Source organism: Tamandua tetradactyla, chromosome 19 (genome assembly GCF_023851605.1).
Source record: "Tamandua tetradactyla isolate mTamTet1 chromosome 19, mTamTet1.pri, whole genome shotgun sequence".
Lineage (NCBI taxonomy): Eukaryota > Metazoa > Chordata > Mammalia > Pilosa > Myrmecophagidae > Tamandua > Tamandua tetradactyla.
Genome location: NC_135345.1, coordinates 23,999,626 through 24,021,522, shown reverse-complemented (window position 1 = coordinate 24,021,522; position 21,897 = coordinate 23,999,626). Strand labels below are relative to the sequence as shown.

Below are 21,897 nucleotides of genomic sequence, written 5' to 3'. Positions count from 1 at the left end.
TAAATCCATGACAGCATTGGAAAGTTATTCAAGTTTTGTATGCATCAGTTTCCTCAACTGTAAAATGGGGATGATGAGAGTATCTTTCAGAATCATCTTAATGATTCAAGTGTCTGGCAGGTGGTAAGCATTCAACATCTGTTAGCCTTTCAGTTTGCCATTATTATAACAAAGCATGAGGTCCACTTCCAGAGCAGGGACACAATTTTAAGCCCTGATTTGATATATTTACTATGTTATAGCAACCATCTGCAGAGTGGTCTTGGCTTAATTTGGTCTCTAAATCTCTTTGTGGTCTTGATTCCAGCTGTCATTTTAAGTAGGGTGACAGCCTTGGCTTTAGGTGAGCATTTGTACCTGCACTATTTTTTCTGGGCTTCATTCACTCTTCCCCTTGGAGAAGAGGCTTTCCATTCTCTACCTCCCCTGCCATTCCTCAAAAAAAAAAAAAAAAAAGAGCAGCCCACAACTACTCCCTCCCCCCGCAAGAGATGGAAGTACACCCGGAAACATTAGAAGATTTCCTTCAAAGAGATGGAAATTGGAAGACTCTTGCTGCCAATCTGAGCAGTATAGTGCCTACCCACTCCCAAAGTTACGCTTTTGAATCTCTTTGCTCCTGTGTAATCCTGTCCCTCTGTCTTGAATAAAGGTACCTCTCCAAATCAGTTTGTTAACTATCATTCAAAGGAGTCTATTAACATCTCCATTGTTCTCTAGTTAGTCTGTCTTGGAAAGGAACCTTTGGGATAACAGGGTCACAGGGCTATTAGTTCAGGGTTGTTTTCCCCAAATTTCTCTGTTCATTCAAATCACCAGCAAGAATCTAGGGGAGGAGAGTTTATTTGTCAGTGTCTGAAGAGCTTGAAATACTTGGGTTTCCAATAGGTGGGGTGCTGAAGCTTGCCCCAGCAACACAGGCGGACTGCTGTCTCCAAGGGACCCTGAGGAAAACAAGAGGAACTCTCTCCCAGACTCTTTTTCAAATGAATTTTGGATATTTGGGTTTGAAAAAGAGTCTAGAAGAGCCATAGGCCAGAGCACTATGAAAATTTTGTTTCTTGTGTTGTGGTCTACAAAGCTCTAGAAACATTTGCCAACTATTATATATTAAAACACTGCCATCATAAACATTAAACATAGTTATTATAAAAAAAGGATGGGGCAGGGTCTCCATGTTGCTCTTCTCCGAGGACAGGATCCGGGAAGTGATGTCTATGATGCACGTATGGGGTGTGCGGTAGGAATGATGACCGCTGCTGTTGTGCTACGTTGGAGGGTTCAAGGTGGGATGGATCTGTGGAATAGTGCAGAATGTTCCCTTCTCCATGGATGTATCTGAAATGATTTGTTTAGGGGTGGCTGTCTCTTTCACAGGATAGCGAGGATAAGGGTGTTTTCCCTGTGCCCAATACCATTTTTATCACAGAGTAGGTATTGAAGTCATGTGTTTTGAATCCACAAACATACTCTGGGACAATAAAATGATGTCAAATATGACTTTGCATCCATTTACTTATATAGTATTTTTCTTGATTTCCCTTACAGGGTTGGATTTATCTGTGATGCCAGTTTAGGACTTAGGAAAACATTCAAATTTGAACTCTAAAACCCACGGTTTGGTTGTCTTTAAATTTATGGTAGACTTGATAGCTGTCGTTAAGAGCACTTAAAATCTAAAATAAAGTGAATTAAATAAAATACAGAATTTGTTCGCTTACTTCTATCCTTTTTCCTTGAAAGTCTTAAACAAATTTACATACTTCGCTTCGCCGATGCCAGGTTAACACATGGTCTGCACCTGTAATCTGTAGTTTATTTGTTATAGCACCTTAAAAAATTATGGCTGTTCAGACAGAAGCTAGAATGTATGAATTCAGTGCTTATTTTGAAGTCAGTGTCATAATACTTTCCTGGAAAAAAATGTATATCCATCTTTGTCCCAAGTTACCTTACCTCTAATATATATATTTTGTGGTGTGTGTGTGTGTGTGTGTGTGTGTGTGTGTGGTTTTAAGCCAGACCCTTGATGCTACTTTGACTTGGTTTTCATGGCTTAATTTATTTTAGTTGGTAAAGATTATTCATCACTCATTTAATTCCAAGGTTATCTATTGATTCTTTTCTCCTCATTTGGTATTTTCTGACATTTTGTGGCACTCAATATTGATTTATACAAAATCAGTCATCTAAATGTTCAGAGGAGGGGTCATTCACTTGTCATCAGCTGTTTTTCTGAACTAATAAGTGGAATAGTCATGTATGTCGAGATCAGTGGGTGATTTAAGAGCTGGAGTCCTGCCCTATACAGGTTGCTGAATCATGTGTATAAAAATCCTTGTATAAATTTGAAAATGAGATCATTGAGAAAGTTCCCTGGGGGTAGCCCTAGCAATTTCTTGGCAGGTAGGGGGATATTTTCTTCCCCATAATCAGTCATTCTGTCCCTAGCACTTAAAATGTACCCCCTACATTAAATAGATACATACATAAAGCTTGCTGTGCAAATAGACCTTCAAGGTATGTCCCCAACTCAGTGATTCTTAAACTAATGAATCATCCTTATTAAAATACAAATGAAATTCTGTAGGGCTGGAGTGGGGCATGGGAATCTACATTTCTAAGAAATACCTAAATGGTATTGGTCTGTACAGTCTGAGTAAGAAGGCTTTAGTCCATCTTCTGACTAAATTGTCATCCTAATTTCCTCCTATTTAAAAATTCTTAGGGTGATAATATTAGGAGTAAATGAACAGGGAAGAGATGCCCACCTCCCCCCATGCCTTGCCTCCCTCCAATATATATCTTATAACAGCCATGAGCACCTAGGTATATATCACAAGTATGTAAACCAATTGGATAGTTCTAGATAATCTACAATCAAAAGGATTTAGGGGTATGTGAGGTAATTGCCATGAGTCTTTGAATTCACAATTTCTAAGTTTATTTGTGCCTTCAGGGCCTTTGGCAATCTCTCACTCTCTCATCTCCTCTCATCTAGGCCTCTTTCTCCTTCTGAGGTTCCATTTGTCCCCATCATTATGCTTTGCCTGGTTGCAGAGTCTTTCTCTCCAAATTGGAATTGGAAAATAGCATGTGAAAAAGTGTTAGGAGATGAAGCTTTAGGCTATCCCTCCTAGGAGTATTTGCAATTTCATAAACAATGACAGAAACATTTTTAAAACCCAAAGATATGAATAGTGGAATTTTTAGGCCAGTAAAAGACTGCTGTAGGTCTTTTGTTTTGTGTGGGTGTGGGGTATGTGGTTAAGGAGGGACAAGGAAGAAGTTTCCAGCCTACGTCGAATATATACCTCACATCTCAGCCCACTTGTAGCATCTGCTCCCCCACTTTACAGTAGTCCATGGGCTATTATTTCTGGGGGCTTATGATGTAATATGCTCTTTAAAGTAAACTCTTCTAAGAAAGTATTCAGTAATTCATCTCTGCTGTGCCGAACATTTACTAAGGCAGTAATCCATGCCTCTGAGCTCTTTAGATGTCCAGGAAATCACAAAGTCAGAAACAGTATATAAACATACTGGAAGTGAAATATTATTTTTATATTGAATTGGGAAGGATGATGTATGGAACGTCTTCACCTGGTTGGACTAAGATTTGATTCTTTGCAAATCAGCGACAGATTCATATGTAGAGAAAAATTGAGGTTCTCATCTATACGTTGTTTTTTATTACATTATTTTGCTTCGGGCTCCAACATATCAAAGTAATTCAGACACTGTGGAAGAAATCATCTGATTTTCATCAATAAACGTCTACTAAATCCTTCCGATTATATGCAGCTGGTATTATTACACAGTTATAGAAAGACATGGTAATGCCATGCAGTAATTAATTGGAGCCTACATGGCTCAGATTTATACAACACTTAATGTTTACAGTTTCAGCCAGGTTGTTTCTCACTTAAGTAATATCTGTAGGCCTAGGTTTGAAATGGATTCTGTTTCTTGGGTTGGATATTTGAGCCTATTGTTTTCTATCTCTGTTCAATTATATATAGGTTAAGAAAAAGCTCTACCTGCTTTAGTATTTTCTTTTTATAATAGAAACCTTGTTATCGCCCATGATTGAAAATAGTAGTCAACTGATTAATCACGCAAGCTGATTAAATTGTGAAATCGTAAATCATGTCCATACACAAAACATTTGATTTTGGCCTAACACACGTAAATGCACATTTTATTCACCACCAGTTTGCTGTGGAGACAAGGCTTTTTCTCTGAGTACGGGACCACAGAGCGGAAATCTGGCAGTCATTCTTATGTAAGCCATATCCTTAAAGATCCCCTACAGATTCCAGTTTCACTCTTTTTTTTAAAGTGAATTAAGACTTTAAAGACAGTGACCGGCAACCTGAAGGCAGAGTCTGTCTTGAGTTTTATGATTCTGCCCTCCCAACGGCAATTTTTTAAAGCAATTTTCCTTTATTGGGTCTTCCTCCCAAAACGTTTGACTTGTTTCGTGAGAACAAAAACACTCTCTTCTGATTCAAATTCATGTTTTCTAGATATATTTAATTAAGTGACATGATTACATTGACAGCACAACAGGCATAAGCAGGATTGGGAACAACTACAGATGAATCCCGGTGAGCGACCACTCGTGGGAAGGGAGCCAAAGCCCGTGAGTATACCAGGATGGGTTCTTCCATCCACATGTGTCCTAGCAGCTGCAATGCACCACTGAAGTTCAGTTTGGATATTTTACAGAGGGAATGGTGAGCAAGTAATCAATCCAGTGAAACAGGGACGTGGAAGTCAATTCTGCATATCTATTTTTTCACTCCCAATATAATGTCCAGAGAGCAAGAGTTCCTCTTTTTCAAATTTGCCAGTCTTAGAAAGAGCTGTTGTTTGCTTATTTATTTGGGATGATTTTGGTTAGAGTTAGTATAGATGCTTCTAGTGTCATGCTTCATACGTATTATGCTTTGAGAAATAAATTTCTGAAGGTAACCACCTTACAATTAGCTTCTAATAATAATGGGAAAAAAAGACAGAGTTAAAAATTTGTGGGAAAAAATGCCCTATGAGTGTCTTGGAAAATTTAATTGAGGATGGATTTAAATTGGGCATGCATAATAAAATGAGTAATAGAAACTCATGCAAAGTCTAATACAGCTGTTGGCACTTAAGTGCAGGTATGTACAAATTCTATGGGTATGTATAACGCCATCACTTTTCTTCCAAGCCTGGGAACTCTGTGTATTTTTTCCATCAGTATCTTCCTATACCCTCTTCAACCCAGGTTTCCTTTCATTTTCTCTTCTAGAACGGCCATCTGTATCTAACAGATCTGGGTTAAAGCTTATTCTACTAGTACACCACACTGTGGAATGCATTAATTCCCTTGAAAGTTTCTTTATTTTTCTAGTCTTTTGGCTTTTGAAATGCAGTATTAACCTGTTTTTATTCTAAACGTTAAAGGAATTTCCCTTAAAATCAAGGGATGCCTTTTGTATAGATTTTTCTTCTTCTAATTTTTATAAATCACTTTTTCATAAGTAAAATACTGCAAATTGTAAAACTCTATTTCTTATTAGTCACCATATTCCTAATATGCTGCTTATCTTGAGGAGAAAATAGTGGGGAAGGAAAGGGTTTACCATCACTTTTTTGGCATCAATTTGCTATTAATTTCCACATAGTACAAGCAGCTTAACCTTCTTACTGCAGGCTCACACTCTCAGTTGAGTAGGTCAGGAGTATATTGTTTATTCTGAAGCAAGGAAGTGTAGATATAAAAAGTATTTGAGAGGTACTCATTTTCCTCTATTAAAGACTATATTCTAGTAGTACACTTTATTTTGTTTTTGATCAGCGCATTGTTATAATTAACAATTTCATTTGAATGACTTTAAAAATAATAATAATAGTGAAGACAACGACAGACATTCCTGCAGTGTCCCAGAGCAGTTCCAAGTTTGTTTGGTATTAGGTACATGGGAGAGCTGGAAAGACTGAGTTCTTGAAGTATCAGTGTTGTGATCTTGCCAGCGTATTATCCGTGCTTTCCTTCCACACTATTTTCAGGGTTGAACCTCCCTTTAATGAAAACATTTAACAGAGACAGAAACAAAACTGATTCTTGATTGCTTGATTTAAAAATAGTGAATCAAAGCTATGCTAATTAATAAAATCCAGCATTCATGTATGTTCTCATTATGCTTACAATTTAGAGGCATGTATTTTGTTTTATCAGTAGTGGATTCATACTGAGCTACATTTATTATTTGATGCTTCATTTTGCTTTCATTAATTTCCTTGATAAGTGATAAGCAGCATTAAAGTCAGGTTGTTCTAAGGGTGTGTTCTGAGACAGAATGACATCGCATTATTGAACACTTTTACTTTCTTTTTATAAATTCATATTTCTGCATCATCTATAGAAATTGATGCACTTAACGTTGCTATCGTCTGAGCAAGAAAACCAAGGCTATAAAGGAAGGAGGAAATAGTGGAATATGAGGTAGAGGAGACAGGACTTGCAATGCAAGCTATTTGAAATAATATTGCAGGCTTACCCCAGGCTTGTGATAAATGCTCTAGACGGGTTACTTCATTTTATTCTCATAAGAACCCCCTGTGGGAGGGGGATGGTGAATTGGTCAGGAGAGGCTAGGTTTTGCAGTGATAACAACTAGCCCTGAAGTTCATTTCTTCTTCACAGAATGCCTGCTGTGGCGTTGACTTTCCAGGGCAGCTGTTGGCCATGCGCTGGCTCAGCATTCTAGTTGGCTTTGATGTTAAGGTGCTTCATAACAGTGCATGCTCCCGTAATTACTGTAGTAGGGGAAGGGTGGGATGAGAGCCAAGTTTCGGTGATTGAGGCTTCACCCTGGAAAGTGGTCCCCACCTTTCTGTTCACATTTCACTGGCCAAAACAAATCATGCGGTTGTGCCTAATCTGAAGGGGTTTAGGAAATGCAATCCTGCTGTGTGCCTGGAAGCAGAGGGCAGCTGGATATTGGTGAAGAATAAGAATGTCTAACTGAGACAGTGATAGTCCCCTTTTACAGATGAAGAAACTAGGGCTCAGAGAAGCTGACTGGGTACATAAAGCTAGAAAATAAAGGAGCTGATAATCAAACCTAGGTCCATTTGACTTCAAAGACTCTGCTTCCAACCAATTCATACTGCCTTCTTTAAGGACTTGTTCAGATACCTTGCAGATGGTGTGATTTAAATGACGAAACTAATTGCCCCCAGTTTTCCTTATGGGATGCAGCTGATAGGAATTTACAGGAGACCAGGAAGAACCAGAGAATCTGTGAGGCTTTCATTGAGTCTGACCTCTAGGGAAGGTCTCTGAATACTTGTTGCTCTGACGTTTTTCTCTTCCACCTCATCATAACCTCTGAAGAAGCATAAGAGTTTTCTCAATAAGAGAAAAGAACTGAGCAAATAAAGGAAGTATTTTGCATTTGTCTGTGTTGGTAGAGGTGAGGTGAAAGGTTTAGTCTTGGATTATTAAAAGGAGAATAATGATGTTACGTTTGTATGGCAATTTACAGCCTATAGAACATGTTCACATATAGACTGAATATGAGCACAAGCCTAGTATAGTAATTTACTCAGAGGCCATATGAATGGGTTGTGATTGTCAAAATAGCCAATGGGACCTGAGGATGCACCAATAAAAATGCATGGATTAGCTCAGAACAGGGATCAAGAACACAGGCCTCACTGTCAGATCCAAGCTAATTCCTGGCTCCATCAACACACAAATATCTTCATCCTTCTTGGATTCTTCATCTATACATCAGGAGTATAATAAGTTCCTAGAAATGTTAGCAAAAGTTAAAGGAGGTAATGCTAATAAAGCACTTAACATAGTGTGGATACCTAAGTCCATACTCAATAAATGCTGGATACTGCTATTATTTTGGTAGTTGTTACTGGGGTGAATTTTCAGATAACATATGAGATTATTTGGCTCTGTGTGCAATGGTAGATCACCTTGGGATTAATATGTGCTTACTTTTGGGTGCATTAGAGAGAATGGAATATATTTTGTGGCTTGCAACTAGGATGGAGACATCATCTGAAGTCATCTTACAAGATGAAGAGCTGTAGGAACTAGTAATATTCAACCTGGAAAGAAACATCTTAGAAGATGCGTAAGGGCGTGGGTCACTACTGTCTTTGGATATATGAAGTTGTCTTAGAGAATAGGCTTTTGTCTTATTCCTTATGAAATCTAGAAGGAGCACAGTTGTGGGTAGAACTTTCAGGAAGACATATCAATTCATTTTGGGACAAAGCTATCAACCATGGAATAGGACTGTCTTGGGATGCAGTGAGTTTCTGTCTTTGGTGAGATAATCATTGTTTGGACGGATATAAAAATTCACGCATCGCATGAGAGATTATATTAGAGGAACTTTAAATGATGCTCAACACTGATTTTGTGATTTTACTCTCGGATGCACATTAAAATCAACTGGGGAGCTTTTGAAAAAAGTGTCCTAGGCCCCACTCTAGACCAATTAAATCACACTCTCTGGAGTTAAGGTCTAGGTAATGGTATTTGTACAAAGCTTCCCTGGTGTTTCTGTTGGGCAGCCCTGCTTGAGAACCACTGTTCTAACTGAAAAGAAGTAGGTGCTATTGACAGTAGCTCCAGCTATACGTCCTAAAACTATAAGTAATCGATTCTGAACCATAGGAGACAGTATCGTTCTGTGTGAGAAACAGTAATGAAGCAGAGTGGAGTTTGGTCATCCCCATGATATGTGCAGAAGATGAGAGGACATTGGGTTTGGCTTAGTTAACCCTGAACTTAGAGGAGTCCAACTAAACAGAAGTTTTTCATCATTTTAGACAACAGTTTGTAAAAATGGGTTGTGGTTCATCATCAGCTTCTGGTACCTGCCTACAGAATGTCTTATAACCAGGAAACCAGGGACTGTCAATGCTTTAGGATTCAATTTTGGGAATGAGTCTATTTTCACTCAAAGGAGTTTCCTATTATTCATATTTACTGGTTATTGAGTGATATATTTGGTGCTTTTTGGAAGGATGTGATCAAATGGAATGTGTTGCTTCTATGTTAAGTAGCTTATTTCTTCCAGGACACTACAATCCACTGATACAGCCCTATAGAACCATGCAGATTCTGGTGTGTGTGTGTGTGTGTCTGTGTGTGTGTGCTGGATGAGGGGAAAATGGGCACACACTTCGGAGTGCATATTTCTAGGGCATGCCTTCACACTTCCCTCCTCTGACCTTTACACCAAAACATAAGAATGACCCATTGCCCACTGGCCCTGAAGCTTTGGCTATTTCTAATCTCTGGTGGCTTGCTGGCTGAGCTGGCTTCCAGCCTGACCAGTTGGCAGCTGTCCGAGTAGCCCCTTGTGTCCCAAATACGTTCCCATGTGGCTTCTTCATGCCTGATCCCTCATCCTCTGGCGTGGCATTTTCTCCATGACAGTCTGTCCCTGAACTGCCCTCGTGGCCGCTTTGGTAAAGGCTTGCAAGGAAAGAGAGTAACAGCCAGTGGTGAATCCAGTTTGTGCAAGCAGCATCAGCAATGGATGACACCTCCCCCAGGCTGGATGAAGACTGGAAAAAAGGACTTCAGCGAGAAGTGAGCTGGCAGGTAAGTTATGTCTTCAGCTCTAGATGACACCTAAAGTTCTCTCAACATTTTTAGTCCAAATCTCTAGATAATACACATACGTTGATTTGCAGAACTGCATTATTGGCAGGCAACCCATTTGGGAAAAGTCATCATTAGTTTCCATTTCTTTGAAAACCCTGCAACTAAATCTCCAAATGAATTTACTCTAGATTCTTGAGCAAGCTAATAGGGTTTTACAAATCTATAGATGTTGCTAAATTTATACTTTCTTAATAAAAGCCCTTGAATTAATAAGTTGCAGGTGTATATCAAAGGAAACATGCAGATTTGGTTTGTGTGAGTACAAGTTCATTGCAATATAAAAATTTAATACAACACCTGTCATCAGACTTACTTTATGGGGTTACAGTAACATGGAATCAGGGGCTTCGTTTTAACCTATTTTAATGAGGTGACCATTCTTTTAATGCAGCTTGCGTGCTTTTCTTATTTATGCTGAATTCATAATAGGGAGAAGCTCTGTGGTATGCAGAGAGTTCAAGCTAAAGGATTCATTTTGGTGTAGAGGCAGTTTTCATTAAAATATGCAAAGCAGTAATGTTTATATGTTACAATACCTATTTCAAATTAGCAAAATTATATGCTCCTGCCTCATAAGCTGCCAACTGAAAACCCTTCCTAAATCCTGTTGAATGGCTTTGATTACTCTTCTTCACATTACACATTACACACCTCTAATGCATATTTTTACGCATCCACTCCATTGCCATTTAATTAGACAACAATATTGAGGAGTGATGCCAGAGTCTTTATATATGTGTGTGTGTGTGTGTATATATATATATATATGAATATATGTATATGTAATGCTGTTGCCTTATGAAAACAGAATACTTCCATGCATGAAGCATTTTTTATGTGTGGTATCAGATAAAGTGAAACTGTAATTTTCCATTTGCCTATAGTGAAAAGTTCCATATAAAAATGGTGATTCCAAATTAGTTGATTTTTAACATCGATGTTTAAAGTAATTCTCCACTTTTTTTAAAACAAAAGGGACAATTAAAAAATAGATGTCTCCTCCTCCCTGCGATAGAAATTTTAATGAAAGGCAGTATTGGTATTGACAGGTATGTCCTGTTCTCAGCAATGTGAAGTAAGGAGCTTCAGAAAAATGTTCTCCAGCCTGTCATGAAATTGAAGCCTTCCCACTTTGAATTGGGACATTGTTTAGGAAGTGAGAAGGAATACAAAATAGATTTCTGCATGCCACAGCTAGGTTGTTAAATGGTGGGTCTCTGGGAGTACAAACAAATATTCATATGCTTCATGGTATGTTGAAGTGACTTCAGGATTTTTGTTTTTCATTTTGTTTATATTTTCCTTTAGAAACTTGGCATCTTATATATAAAGTCTTCACTTCAAGAGAGGGTGACAGGAGGAAGGAGACGAGGAGATGACTCGGACATCTCTATAAAAAAAACATTCAAACTAGAAACATGAAATTCAAATGTTTATGTAAAAAAAAAAGCATGTTTTATATCAATGTTAGCATTCCATGAACCTTTTATATAGTAATTTGGCAAAAGGCAGATAATGAAAGTTTTCTCCATGCTGCTTGCCCCGAAAGATGTGATCTTGCACAGCTAGTTGACCCCCTTTCAGTTAGTGGAGGTAGTAGATAAGGACAGGACTAGCCCAGTCACTGACTGGCCTTCCCGACTCTTAGTACTGCAGGACATTAGGTGGAAGCATGTCACAGGTTGTCAACTACAGTTTAATCTGTGCCCCCTCCCCACCATCAGTGAGATCTGCCTGCTGCCCCCATTCCCTATTCACCTGTATCACCACTCTGAGGCCCTACTTGCACAGAGTCACTCCACTTTAGCTGGTATTCAAACTTTAGCTTAGGGAGGAAGTTAAATCTGATGGCACCAGATGGAACACCGTTGTTGTGAGAATGACTTCTTTGGGCCATCCAAGGTGATGGAGAAGGGACAAGTAAAGAGCGTTTTAAAACAAATTGTGATCGGTGCTGAAACTTTATTTTAAAAAAGGTTTACATTTCTTACTGGAACTTATCCAACACCCTCCTACCCAACTACAGTTTACCAATCACAGGGCTAGGAGCTTTGTGAATGTGAATAAACACAAACATGTACACATACACTCCAATCCTCACAGCAAGCCTGGAAGGTAGATATGATTACCCCATTTTTACAGATGAGGAAATTAAGGCTCAAGGAGGTTAAGTAACCTACCCACAGCCATTCAGTGATCAAACCCAAGCCTGCCTGACTCCAATGTCTGTGCTATTCTCAATTTTGTTTCTGTACTATCTGACCTGAGTTTTATCTCATTTTTCATCTCATGGACTAATAGCTCATGAGCAGCTGTGATGTGGGCAGGCAGGAAACACAAGGAAGAGAGGGAGAAAGCATGACAATCTTATAATGGAATAATCAATCTCTCAGTCTTTAAGATGTCAATAAAATGCTTTTTTTAAAGCCCTTTCTCTATGCTAAGCACTAAGCTAAGCTTCTGATTCTTACAACTACTCCAAAAGAGAGAGCTTATGTATTCCTTTTGGACAGACAAGGAAACTGAGGCTTAGCAGTGGTGAGGTACATGCTCAAGGTCACACAGCTACTAGGCTGATGAGAGATGTGGACCCATTCAGACTGACTGAATGCTTGTGGTCCATTCAAGACTGCCCCTACAGACTATATTTTCAAATTATGCTTTGATCATACATATTTGGCCTTTGTGATGGGGATTTGGTCCTTGAGAAGTCCCCTGATAATTTTTGGTTTTGTTTTAATAAATTGAGCATTGGGCAAAAATGCCTTACTTCTTCAGAATGTCTTTTAATTGGATGCTGTTTGCATTAACTGAACTGGCTTACCCATGGAGTTGGAAGAGAACTAGATGCAATTTTTAGAATCAAGTATAAATCTGAAAATCCATTTAAGTCTATATCCCATATTGGAAAATCCAATGGTGGCTGTGTCAGAGCAATGCTTTTGTTTTCCCCAGCCCACTTCAGGTCTGGAAGAAGCTCAGGAAAAGAGAAAGCAGTAGCTTATGCCATTGAGTAACCATCTGACCACTGGGCTAGTTTACTCAACCATATTTCATCTTTGCCTTCTCACTTGTAAACTGAGGTGATTATGTTTGGATGAGGTTTAGGAGGGAAGGTGAGATGGAAGGGACTTGATGATGGTTGATTGTTCTTGGCAATTGCAGTTCAGTGACATTACGTAGGGGTAAAGGAATTGTTTCTGGATAATTTTTATCTTAGGGTTGTTCCTTTGAAAATACCTGATGTAGCCAATGTGGCCATTTTGAGCTAGTCTGTTGATATTGTCTGTCTGTGCCTGTCATTCCCACAAGAAGATAAATTCCTCAAGGGCAGAGATGGTTCTTATTTGTCTTTGTGTCTTGGCACTTAGCAGTGAGCCTGGCACACAGTGAACACTGGATAAATGCTGGCCAAACTGAGTAGAACTGCATACTTAGTCTGGAATGAAGCTGAGATATGCTCTAGCCCCCAGGTTCTAATTTTAAACTTAAAGATCTGAAGCTGAGGGGGGCTAGGTGACTTGCCCTCAGTTCCAGGGCTGGTTAGGGAAGAGCAGGGATCACTGTCTCCCAGTTCAGCATTCTCCCTTCCCAGAACTCCTTCAATATGACCTTCCAAAGCCTCCATTTCCTCGTCTGTAAATTTGGAACTAGAGGCCATTGTTTGCATTATGTTTAGATTTACCTATCATGATACCCCTGTATCATGAGGTTAAGAGCATGGGGTCTAGAGTCAGAGCCCAGGTTCTAATTTTGGAGTTATTACTAGCTGTGTCCCTGTGGCTAGTAGAGTCTGAGCCCAGGTTCTAATCTTGGAGTTATTACTAGCTGTGTCCCTGTGGCTAGTTTTTAAACCACTCTGTTCTTAGTTTTCTTACCTATAAAATGGGCACAATTATAGCAGCTGCCTTACAAGGTTGTTGTGAGGATTAAATGAGTACTTCTTATAGGAGTGCTTAGAAGAGCACATTAATAAGTCTGCTTAGTGGTTCAGGGTAGGTACTCCAAAATTGATGACTACTACTTATCCATGAACTATTTACTGAGATCAGCCATTCATAGATTGTGTTTTAAAATGTGTGTTATGGACAAAGCACTCCACTTAAGAAGAGGATGAAATGACCGGAGACACTGCTCCAGATTTGAGGTCTTGGTGGGGAGGGCATAGTGGGCCATGGTCACTATAGGACAGTGCTGTAGCTTTCAGGGACAGCAAAATGCCCCATACACCATGAAACGAGTGCAGACTCCCATCTGTCTTGGGAATTGCCTATAGGAGGTAGTATCTGAGCTAATTTTTAAAGGAAGGGAAGGATTTAGCCAGATGAAGAAATGGGGGAGGATATTCAAGGCTGAGAGAGAATATGTCAGAGGCAGGGGGAGAGGATGAATGGAGTAAGCAGCAGGTTGTCCTATGATACCAGCCTCAGGGTGAGGCAAGAGCAGTGGCAGATGAGTCTAAAGAGAAAGGCAAGACAAAGTTTCAGTGTGGCCAGACCAATGGGCTTCAACTGGCAGTGGCAGACCATAGAAGGGTGTTAAGAGAGGAGTGTCACAGGGATCAAATTTCTCTTTTAGAAAGGTCATTTGTCTCCAACATGGAGTATAAACTGGAGGTTGGCAACACTGGAGGACAGAAGCCCAATTAAGAAGCTGCCACACTAGTTTAAGTGAGGGCTGACTGGATTGTGGAAATAAGATGGAATTGGAGGGAAAGATTCCAAAATATTGAGAAGGATTTCTCAGGATTTGGTGATTTATGGAGGCAGGATATGAGGGTGAAGGAAGAGCAAATGACCCCCCAAGTTTCTCATTTGGGTGTGTATGTGGGTTGGGGTGTCACCACTTAAAAAGAGATCACCAGTGGAGAAGATGGTACCTGGGCTCATGAAGGAATAAGGTGGGTAAGAATTAACAAAATTGTAGAGAAATAAAGAAATAACAAAATAAATATGAGTAATATAGTATTTTATACTGGGAGGATGAACAACTCCCTGTGGGGACTCAGGTGGTAATATTATTAGGAATAGCTAACAGTGACTGAGAGCTTGCCCTACTAAGAACTGTTTTAAGTGCTTCACTTATATTAACTCGTAGAACCCTTGCCATCTCTATATTAAGAAGATAGTAGTAGCGTTGGCAATTTGTAGAAAGTACAGTTTCAGAGATGTTTGAGTAACACCCCCAAGATCACTCAACTAGTAAGTGGGACTGGGACACAGGCAGCCTGGCTCCAAAGCTCATAACCGTGCCAGCATGGGGTTCATCTACCTAGAGCTGGGGAGGCAGAGATGTGTCATAGAGTAGATGGCATTTGAGCCAGGTCTTTAAGGAAGAACAGAATTGTTCCAAGCAGTGAAAAGCTGAGTTGGAATCCAGGCTCTTCTATTTTAGTGGCTATGGGCAATTTCTACTAGGGGTGTATGGAAAAGTCTCATAGCTATCTCTGGGTTCACTGGGTCCTCTGAGGTTATTGGGCCAGCAGAGTTTCTTCTCCTGACAGAGGCTGCATGTGGTTGGGATGCCCCTAGGGAGGATTGTTCTGTGCCCTGCAGGCCTTTGTAGGGCAGGCTGTGGTGTACAGGAAGTTGTTGGCCTGGACACCAGAGGCTTTGGCTTGAGAAAGTCTACTGGTCCTAGATTTGGGCTCTCAGGTACATCCCTAGCTTCTTTGATCTGTTTCCTACTCTATGATATGGAAATGAAAATACCTACATCCTAGGTAAGAATTCAGCAAAAAAAAAAAAAAAAAAAAAGTGCTTCTGAAAGAACTTTGCCCATTGTAAAACATTGTGCAAGTTTAAGGTTTTATTCCTATTAACCAAAAATAAGGTGAACTGTATCTTTAAATAATACAAATATAAAAATAGTTTTACACACTCTCTAACTCTCTTTCCAATTCCATTATGATTTTGCATTTCAGTTTTCATGTGGAAAGGAAACAAGTATGTTTAGTGTTTTTTCCTGCTCTCAGGAGTGGCTTAATTTCTTCATGTTTGAAAGACTTATATTGGGCATCAATAGGATAGTGGCTTGTGTTTTGAGTTTTCCCTATATTTGGAGAAATCTGCTTCAAGAAACTAGTATTGCTGGTCAAGTGAGTAAATGGTGATGATGGGTCAACATTGATGACTAGTGGGTAGACTGGTCTGGTCTAACTTTATGTTGGAATATAGCCAGAAATGGTTTGAATGTAGAAGAGGTAGTAGTTTAGCTTCATCAAAAAACAAGTTCTTTTTTTTTATTCTAGGTTACATTTCTAGCACAATGGTATGTTTTGGGAAGACCCCTTTCTTATTGCTGATTGTTATTGCTTTTCAAACTATGTGGGCCACATTCATTTATTTATTCATTCATGGGATCAAGAAATGTGAACTGTTTGATGCATTTCTTAGAGTCAATTATCATAGATTCACAAGCCTGGGAGAGAACTTGGGATGACATGTCACTGTTTGTTTTCACTCTACATGCTACTTATTACTCAGAGCAGAAGGAAGTCCAGAAAGTTGAAATCAGATGAGTTTATATAGCCTCTCTCTATAACTCATTTCCAGGTCTAACAAATGAATCTTAGGCTAAGGACATTCTTCCTTGTGGTGGACTTTAACTGTGCCACTAGCAGCGTAGGCCCAGTTCCACTCCTTCAGCCTCCCTGGAGGTGGAGAAAAACAGCTCAGTCACTGTCCTCAGGAATCGGCCTTCCTGGCCTTGAAGCTCATTATGAAAGCAGCCCTCAGCTCTCACTTCTCAAGGCTTAGCAACCTATATCCTTAGGCATAATTCTTCATTCCTACCTTCTTGAGTTTTGCTGTACCTTCTCCAAGTCTGCTCGTTACCCTTAACTTATTGAGCCTTGAACTTTTCAGGAGCATCTAGTGAGGGCTAACCAGTAATGACCATCTGCTCATTCATTTAATCAGCAAATGCACTTTGTAAGTATTAGACCTCCAGGTGAGGCACTGAGGGTATAAAGATAAATAAGAACAGTGTAGTAGAGTCGTTAAGAGCCCAGTTCACATCTTGGATCTCCACTTGCCAGCTGAGCCATCATGAACATGGTACTTAAATTCTCCATGTCTCCACTCCCTCACTGCCAAAATGGGGTGACAATAGTATTTATCTCTTAGGATGTCACAAAGATTAAATGGGTAGGTACATGTAATGTGTTTGGGACAATGGTTGGCACACAGTTTTGGTCATGTGATTTTGTGTTAAATAAATAAAAATGAAATAAGATGCAGAGCCTGTCCTTGTACATACAATCCTTGGGCAGATAAACTAATAAATGACTAATAAATGAATAATTACAGTTCAGTATATTGAGTGCTGTATTAGCAGTATGAGCATGTGGTATGGAGTCAGAAGGGAAATGGAAATTAGGCCTCAGGGCATCAGAAAAGGCTTCCTGGGGTCCAGACAGGGGAACTGCTGGACATATTTCTTAGATTCATGAAGCACAGACTCCTAAGTCTGGGAGAGACATTAGAATGGCATCTCATGTTTATTTTCACCCTGAAGATGATTGGGGTGGCCTTAAGGGAGGGGTAAGGGCTTTCTAGGTGGTGAAGAGGGCAGACAGGTGTTTGTGGCAGATGGGGCTATGTAAACAAAGACCTACAAGACTGGACATGTATCATGAGTTTGAAATCGGATCAGTGAGGGCCTCATTGTGTTGTGAGGTGTGATGGGCAGTGGGCCTGGGAACGTGTGCACAATCTGGGATCAGATTGTGATGGGAGCAGGAGAGTCTCCAAGGCACTTGCCTTTTCTTCAACCTAGTCCATGTTCATGGGGCTTTATGTCCATTTCAAAAAGCTGTACATCAGGTAAGGAGGGTACCAAAGCATTTGCTGTTTCTCATCTGGTAATTTTCTTATTGTGTCTGGGATCAGAGTTACGAGTCAATCCCTAGAGACCAGACCAAGAGCCTGAAGCATAGCTATTTTCCCATTTCTTTTTGGGCTTGGAGTAGCCTTGAGTCGTGTGCGTTGAGGTAAAGTTTGCCGTGTATAACCAGTGCCCTCATCTGCCTGTGCTGGAACAACCAGTTGTACTTAGACATGAATGAGCAAGTGCAAATAAATGAATCCAGGGATTTTACAGTTTTTAAATTTGACTCAATTTCGAGCACCTCTTGGGAAGGGAACAGTTTTGTGTAAAACCCAGACAGCCAATATAAGAAACAAACTCTCCCTGTGGTGTCTTTGCCTTTTACACTCAGCCTCCTGCTCCTGCGCGTCAGTTCCTGGCTGATTGTGCTGATGGGGGCCCAGTGAACCATGGGCAGGTTTAAAACTCATGCTCCTCCCTCCTCCAGTTCTTCCTTATGTGACCTACGGAGGTCGTGATTCCTACCCAAGGTGGCTGAGGAATATCCAGGACGTGCGGAGCAGATTCTAAAAGAAGGTCGAGGGGAAAAGACAGCTCTTCAGAATTTAAAGAGACAAATATGTTTTACATCAGGTTTCCCTTTTGAAAATATTCAAAGAAGTGAGACATACTCAAGCCGTAGCAGCTGGTTGAAGGCAGCGATTGTCTCACTTAGGGCACAAGAGCTGCAATTTTCTCTATCTAATTCACTACTCAATCACTCCGTGGCCCCTGTCTCAAGCTCAATTGAAGCTTGGTCCCCAGTATAGTGCCACTGTGCAGCGTACAAAGAAACGCCTGGATGGAGGGACTGCAGGGGGAGGAGAGGCAGGCTTGAGTGACCAAATAGTCCTAGAATCACATGACCTCCCTCTCCAAAGCCTTCTTGAAGTCCATGCGAAATATTTCTCCTTTCACCTTTAACTTTAGATTATCACCACCTGATAGGATAAGATGAATGAGCACAGCCTGATGCTTCTCTTTAAATGCTTACCACTTGTACTGGGGAAAGAGGCAAATTTAAATGCCTGGATTGAAAGTTTGCTGTCTCCAAGGCTTTGGATGGAAATGGAAATGGACTGGCTCTACACTGAACTCCACTGCTACTGAGGACTTTCTTTTTTCAGAGGAGTTTGGGTGAACAGTATATATGATGGCTTTTTAGAGAGGTTCCTGGAAATTGTTGGGTCTTTCCTTGCCCATGTCAAACAGTTTTCTGTTTATATTTCTTTTTTAATTTCATGGAAGCCCTATGAGACAAACGGAAGAAATGTTATTATTACCAATCATCAACGAATGAACCGAGGGCTGGCAGGATAAGAGCCTCACTCAGCAGGGCCAAGACAAAGGTCTGCAATCCTGGGCCTGTTTGCTCAAATAGAGCTGCTTTTCTGTTCATTGGTCAAAGGTAGGCTTTCCAAAAGCTAACGAAAATTAATGTTCTTAAATAAATACTAATCAGCTGTAATCAACTGTTCCTCTTCTTAAAAGACTGTAGCATTTAAAGTTAAAAACTTTTAAACAGTAGCTGCTCCCCATCCCAACAATGAAATTATCTAGTGCAAAAGCAAGATGCTCATGTTTCTCTTTGCTGATCAGAATGCTTTAGGCATGAATTTCTTGCAGTGGTGGGAGTCCAGCAATGCTATTACACAGTCAATAATCTGAGGAGTATTGCAGAAATACATAATTTTGTGTAACTCTCTAAAATACTTTATTTTTAGCATTGCTGGATTCCTTCTCACTTTGGAAAAGGGAGCACACCATCTCCCTCAACTCAACTCTTTGCCAAGAGGTGCCTTAAATAGCATGAAACCCCTTAATCCCATTCTTCATATAACTTTTCAGTAAATAAAATATTTTTGAACTAATGAGACCACAATGCTCTCCTAAGAAATTTTGGAAATTGATATGGTCAAGAGATCACATGATACAGTTTTGTTATTAGTATAAGAATAATATTATATTCTTAGGTGCACTTTTTCCTGTGTCCTTGAAATATATTATTTTACTTTGTGATTGATCTTTGTATTCAAATATAACTTGAGGAGTTGTGAGGAAGCATCTTATGCTTTAAAGGGCATTGTAATTTTCTTAGAGCTTTAATGCACTCATCTTTATATTTCTTCTGCCCAGAATCAACCTATTATTTTCTCTCTCATCCACTTTCTCAATCAAGAAAAAAAAGATGCAAACAAGTCCACAAAAACCTCATAGGCACCCTTAAAACTTCAATTATCAATTTTTAATTACTGAAAAATACTAAAATATAATTATATTATGGTGCTTAAGAGAAGAAACTTTGAAATCAAACCAGTGTGAAGTTGAATTCTGCCTTGCCAATGACCAGTTGGATCATCTTGGATATGTTACTACATTAAAGCCTCAGTCTCATTATTTGTGAATAGGAATTAAAATAGTACCTATCTCCTAAAATGATTATGAGGTTTAAAGGAAATAGTATACTTAAATCTCTTGACACAGTGACTAGTATACAGAAAACACTCAATAAAAAGTAGCAATTATTATTCTCCTTGTAAAGGGCATTTTCATTAAAACCCGGACCATGACAACGCTGTTAACAATACCATTTCTGCTAACCCACCAAAATGTGGGACAGAATTAGAGAAGAGGAGACAAAAATTATCTTATTATCAGCTAAAATAATTGTCTACCTAGGAAAGCAAAGATATTTAGAAGGCTAAAAAACAGTAAGAGATTGTGGCAGTAAATACATAACTATGTGATTATAGCAGAAGCCATTGATTGTATATTTAGGATGGTGTTTTAGTCAGGGTTCTCTAGAGAAACAGAACAAAAAAAGATATCTGTAAATATGAGATTTATGAAAATTGTGCCATGCAACTGTGGGGATACAAGAATCCAAAATCCATAGGGCAATCTGCAAGGCTGTCATCTCTGATGAAGGATCTTGATGAACTCTACAGGAGAGGCTGGCTGGCTGAAGAGGAGTGAAAGTTTTCTCCTTTCCCTTTAAAGTCTTCAACTGATTGGATTACCTAGTTGTGGAAGACATGCCCTTAGTTGATCATAGATGTTATCAGTCACAGATGCAATCAATTGATTGATGATTTAATAAATCAGCCTCTTGTTTATCAACCAGCCATAAATATCCTTGCAGTAATGGTTAGGCCAGTGCTTACCTGATCAGACAGCTAGGCACCATCACCTGGCCAAGTTGACACCTGAACCTAACCATCACAGTCCACCCCTTGTCAACTTGGCAGCTATACACATCACCTTAAACCACACTTGATCTCTAAATAGAACATAATAACAGACATATGTTTCACCTAACAGTACTCAACTATCTTGCATACAATTGGAAATGCATTAAATACCTCCAGAATAGGGTGAAAATCCTTAGGTAACATTCACTCTTAAACTTGATATCCTATAATTTAAATACTATAACATAAACAATACAGCTTATGTCATATAATAAGAAAGCAAGTTATTTGCTTTATGTACAAATTCAAACATACTTATAACAAATCAAGGAGGAAATACACATACCATCACAGATGGATTATATGGTATGTAAATAAAACTGTTTTTAAAAAGAAGTAGAAAGACACAAGTGCTGAAGAAGGTGTGGATAGAGAGACATACCTATTCACTGTTGGTAAGGAAGTAGAATGGTGTAGCCCCTCTGCAGGGTAGTGTGGTGGTTCCACAGGAGGATAAGTATAAGTTTGCCATATGATCCTGAATCCCTGTTATTAGGTATATATGCAGAAGAACTGAAAGCAGGGGCATGAATAAACATTTACATATAGGTATTTAGGGTGGCTCTTTTTATGATTTTCAATGAAAATCAAGGAGTATAGAATGTTCAATAAGTCTTAATGTAAAGGTTCCTAGATTGTAAGTTCTTACAGAAGTCACATGTATTCCTGAGTTTTAACTGTTACATTTCTAAATTCTGAGATACTGAGCTCTTTGTGTATAGTCTGGTCATTTGCTGGAACTTTGGGTATATATGTGACATTGAGACTCAAAGTTAGACTTCTGCAGCTCTGAAAGCCAGCATTACTCCATACAGTAAGTATTAAAGAAGCTGAAAAAAAGATCAGACTTCAAAATTAAGAATTCAGTTAGAGATATAAATTAAATTGACTAGCTTAGGACTAAGATAAATCAGAATACAGTGTAATGGATGATATTGTTTGTATTTTAAAACTTCGACTTCTGTAGAGACAATTGAAGAGATGTTTATTTGGTCCAAAATATAAACTTTCTGTAGCACAGTATTTAATTTAGCCTGTTTGGTCAGTTTAGTTAAAACAACATAATTTCATGGAACCTAGAATAGGGAA

General features: G+C 39.2%; 1 protein-coding gene across 1 annotated transcript in view; it reads left to right on the top strand.

Annotated features, from left to right (window-relative positions):
• The window catches only part of PPARGC1A (PPARG coactivator 1 alpha), a 328,446-nt gene that overhangs the window by 14,934 nt on the left and 291,615 nt on the right, over nt 1-21,897 (top strand). The window contains exon 2 of the mRNA XM_077136510.1: nt 9,458-9,625. Within this exon, the coding sequence (XP_076992625.1) occupies nt 9,557-9,625 (69 nt within the window). The 5' untranslated portion in view covers nt 9,458-9,556. The remainder of the gene's footprint in view (nt 1-9,457; nt 9,626-21,897) is intronic.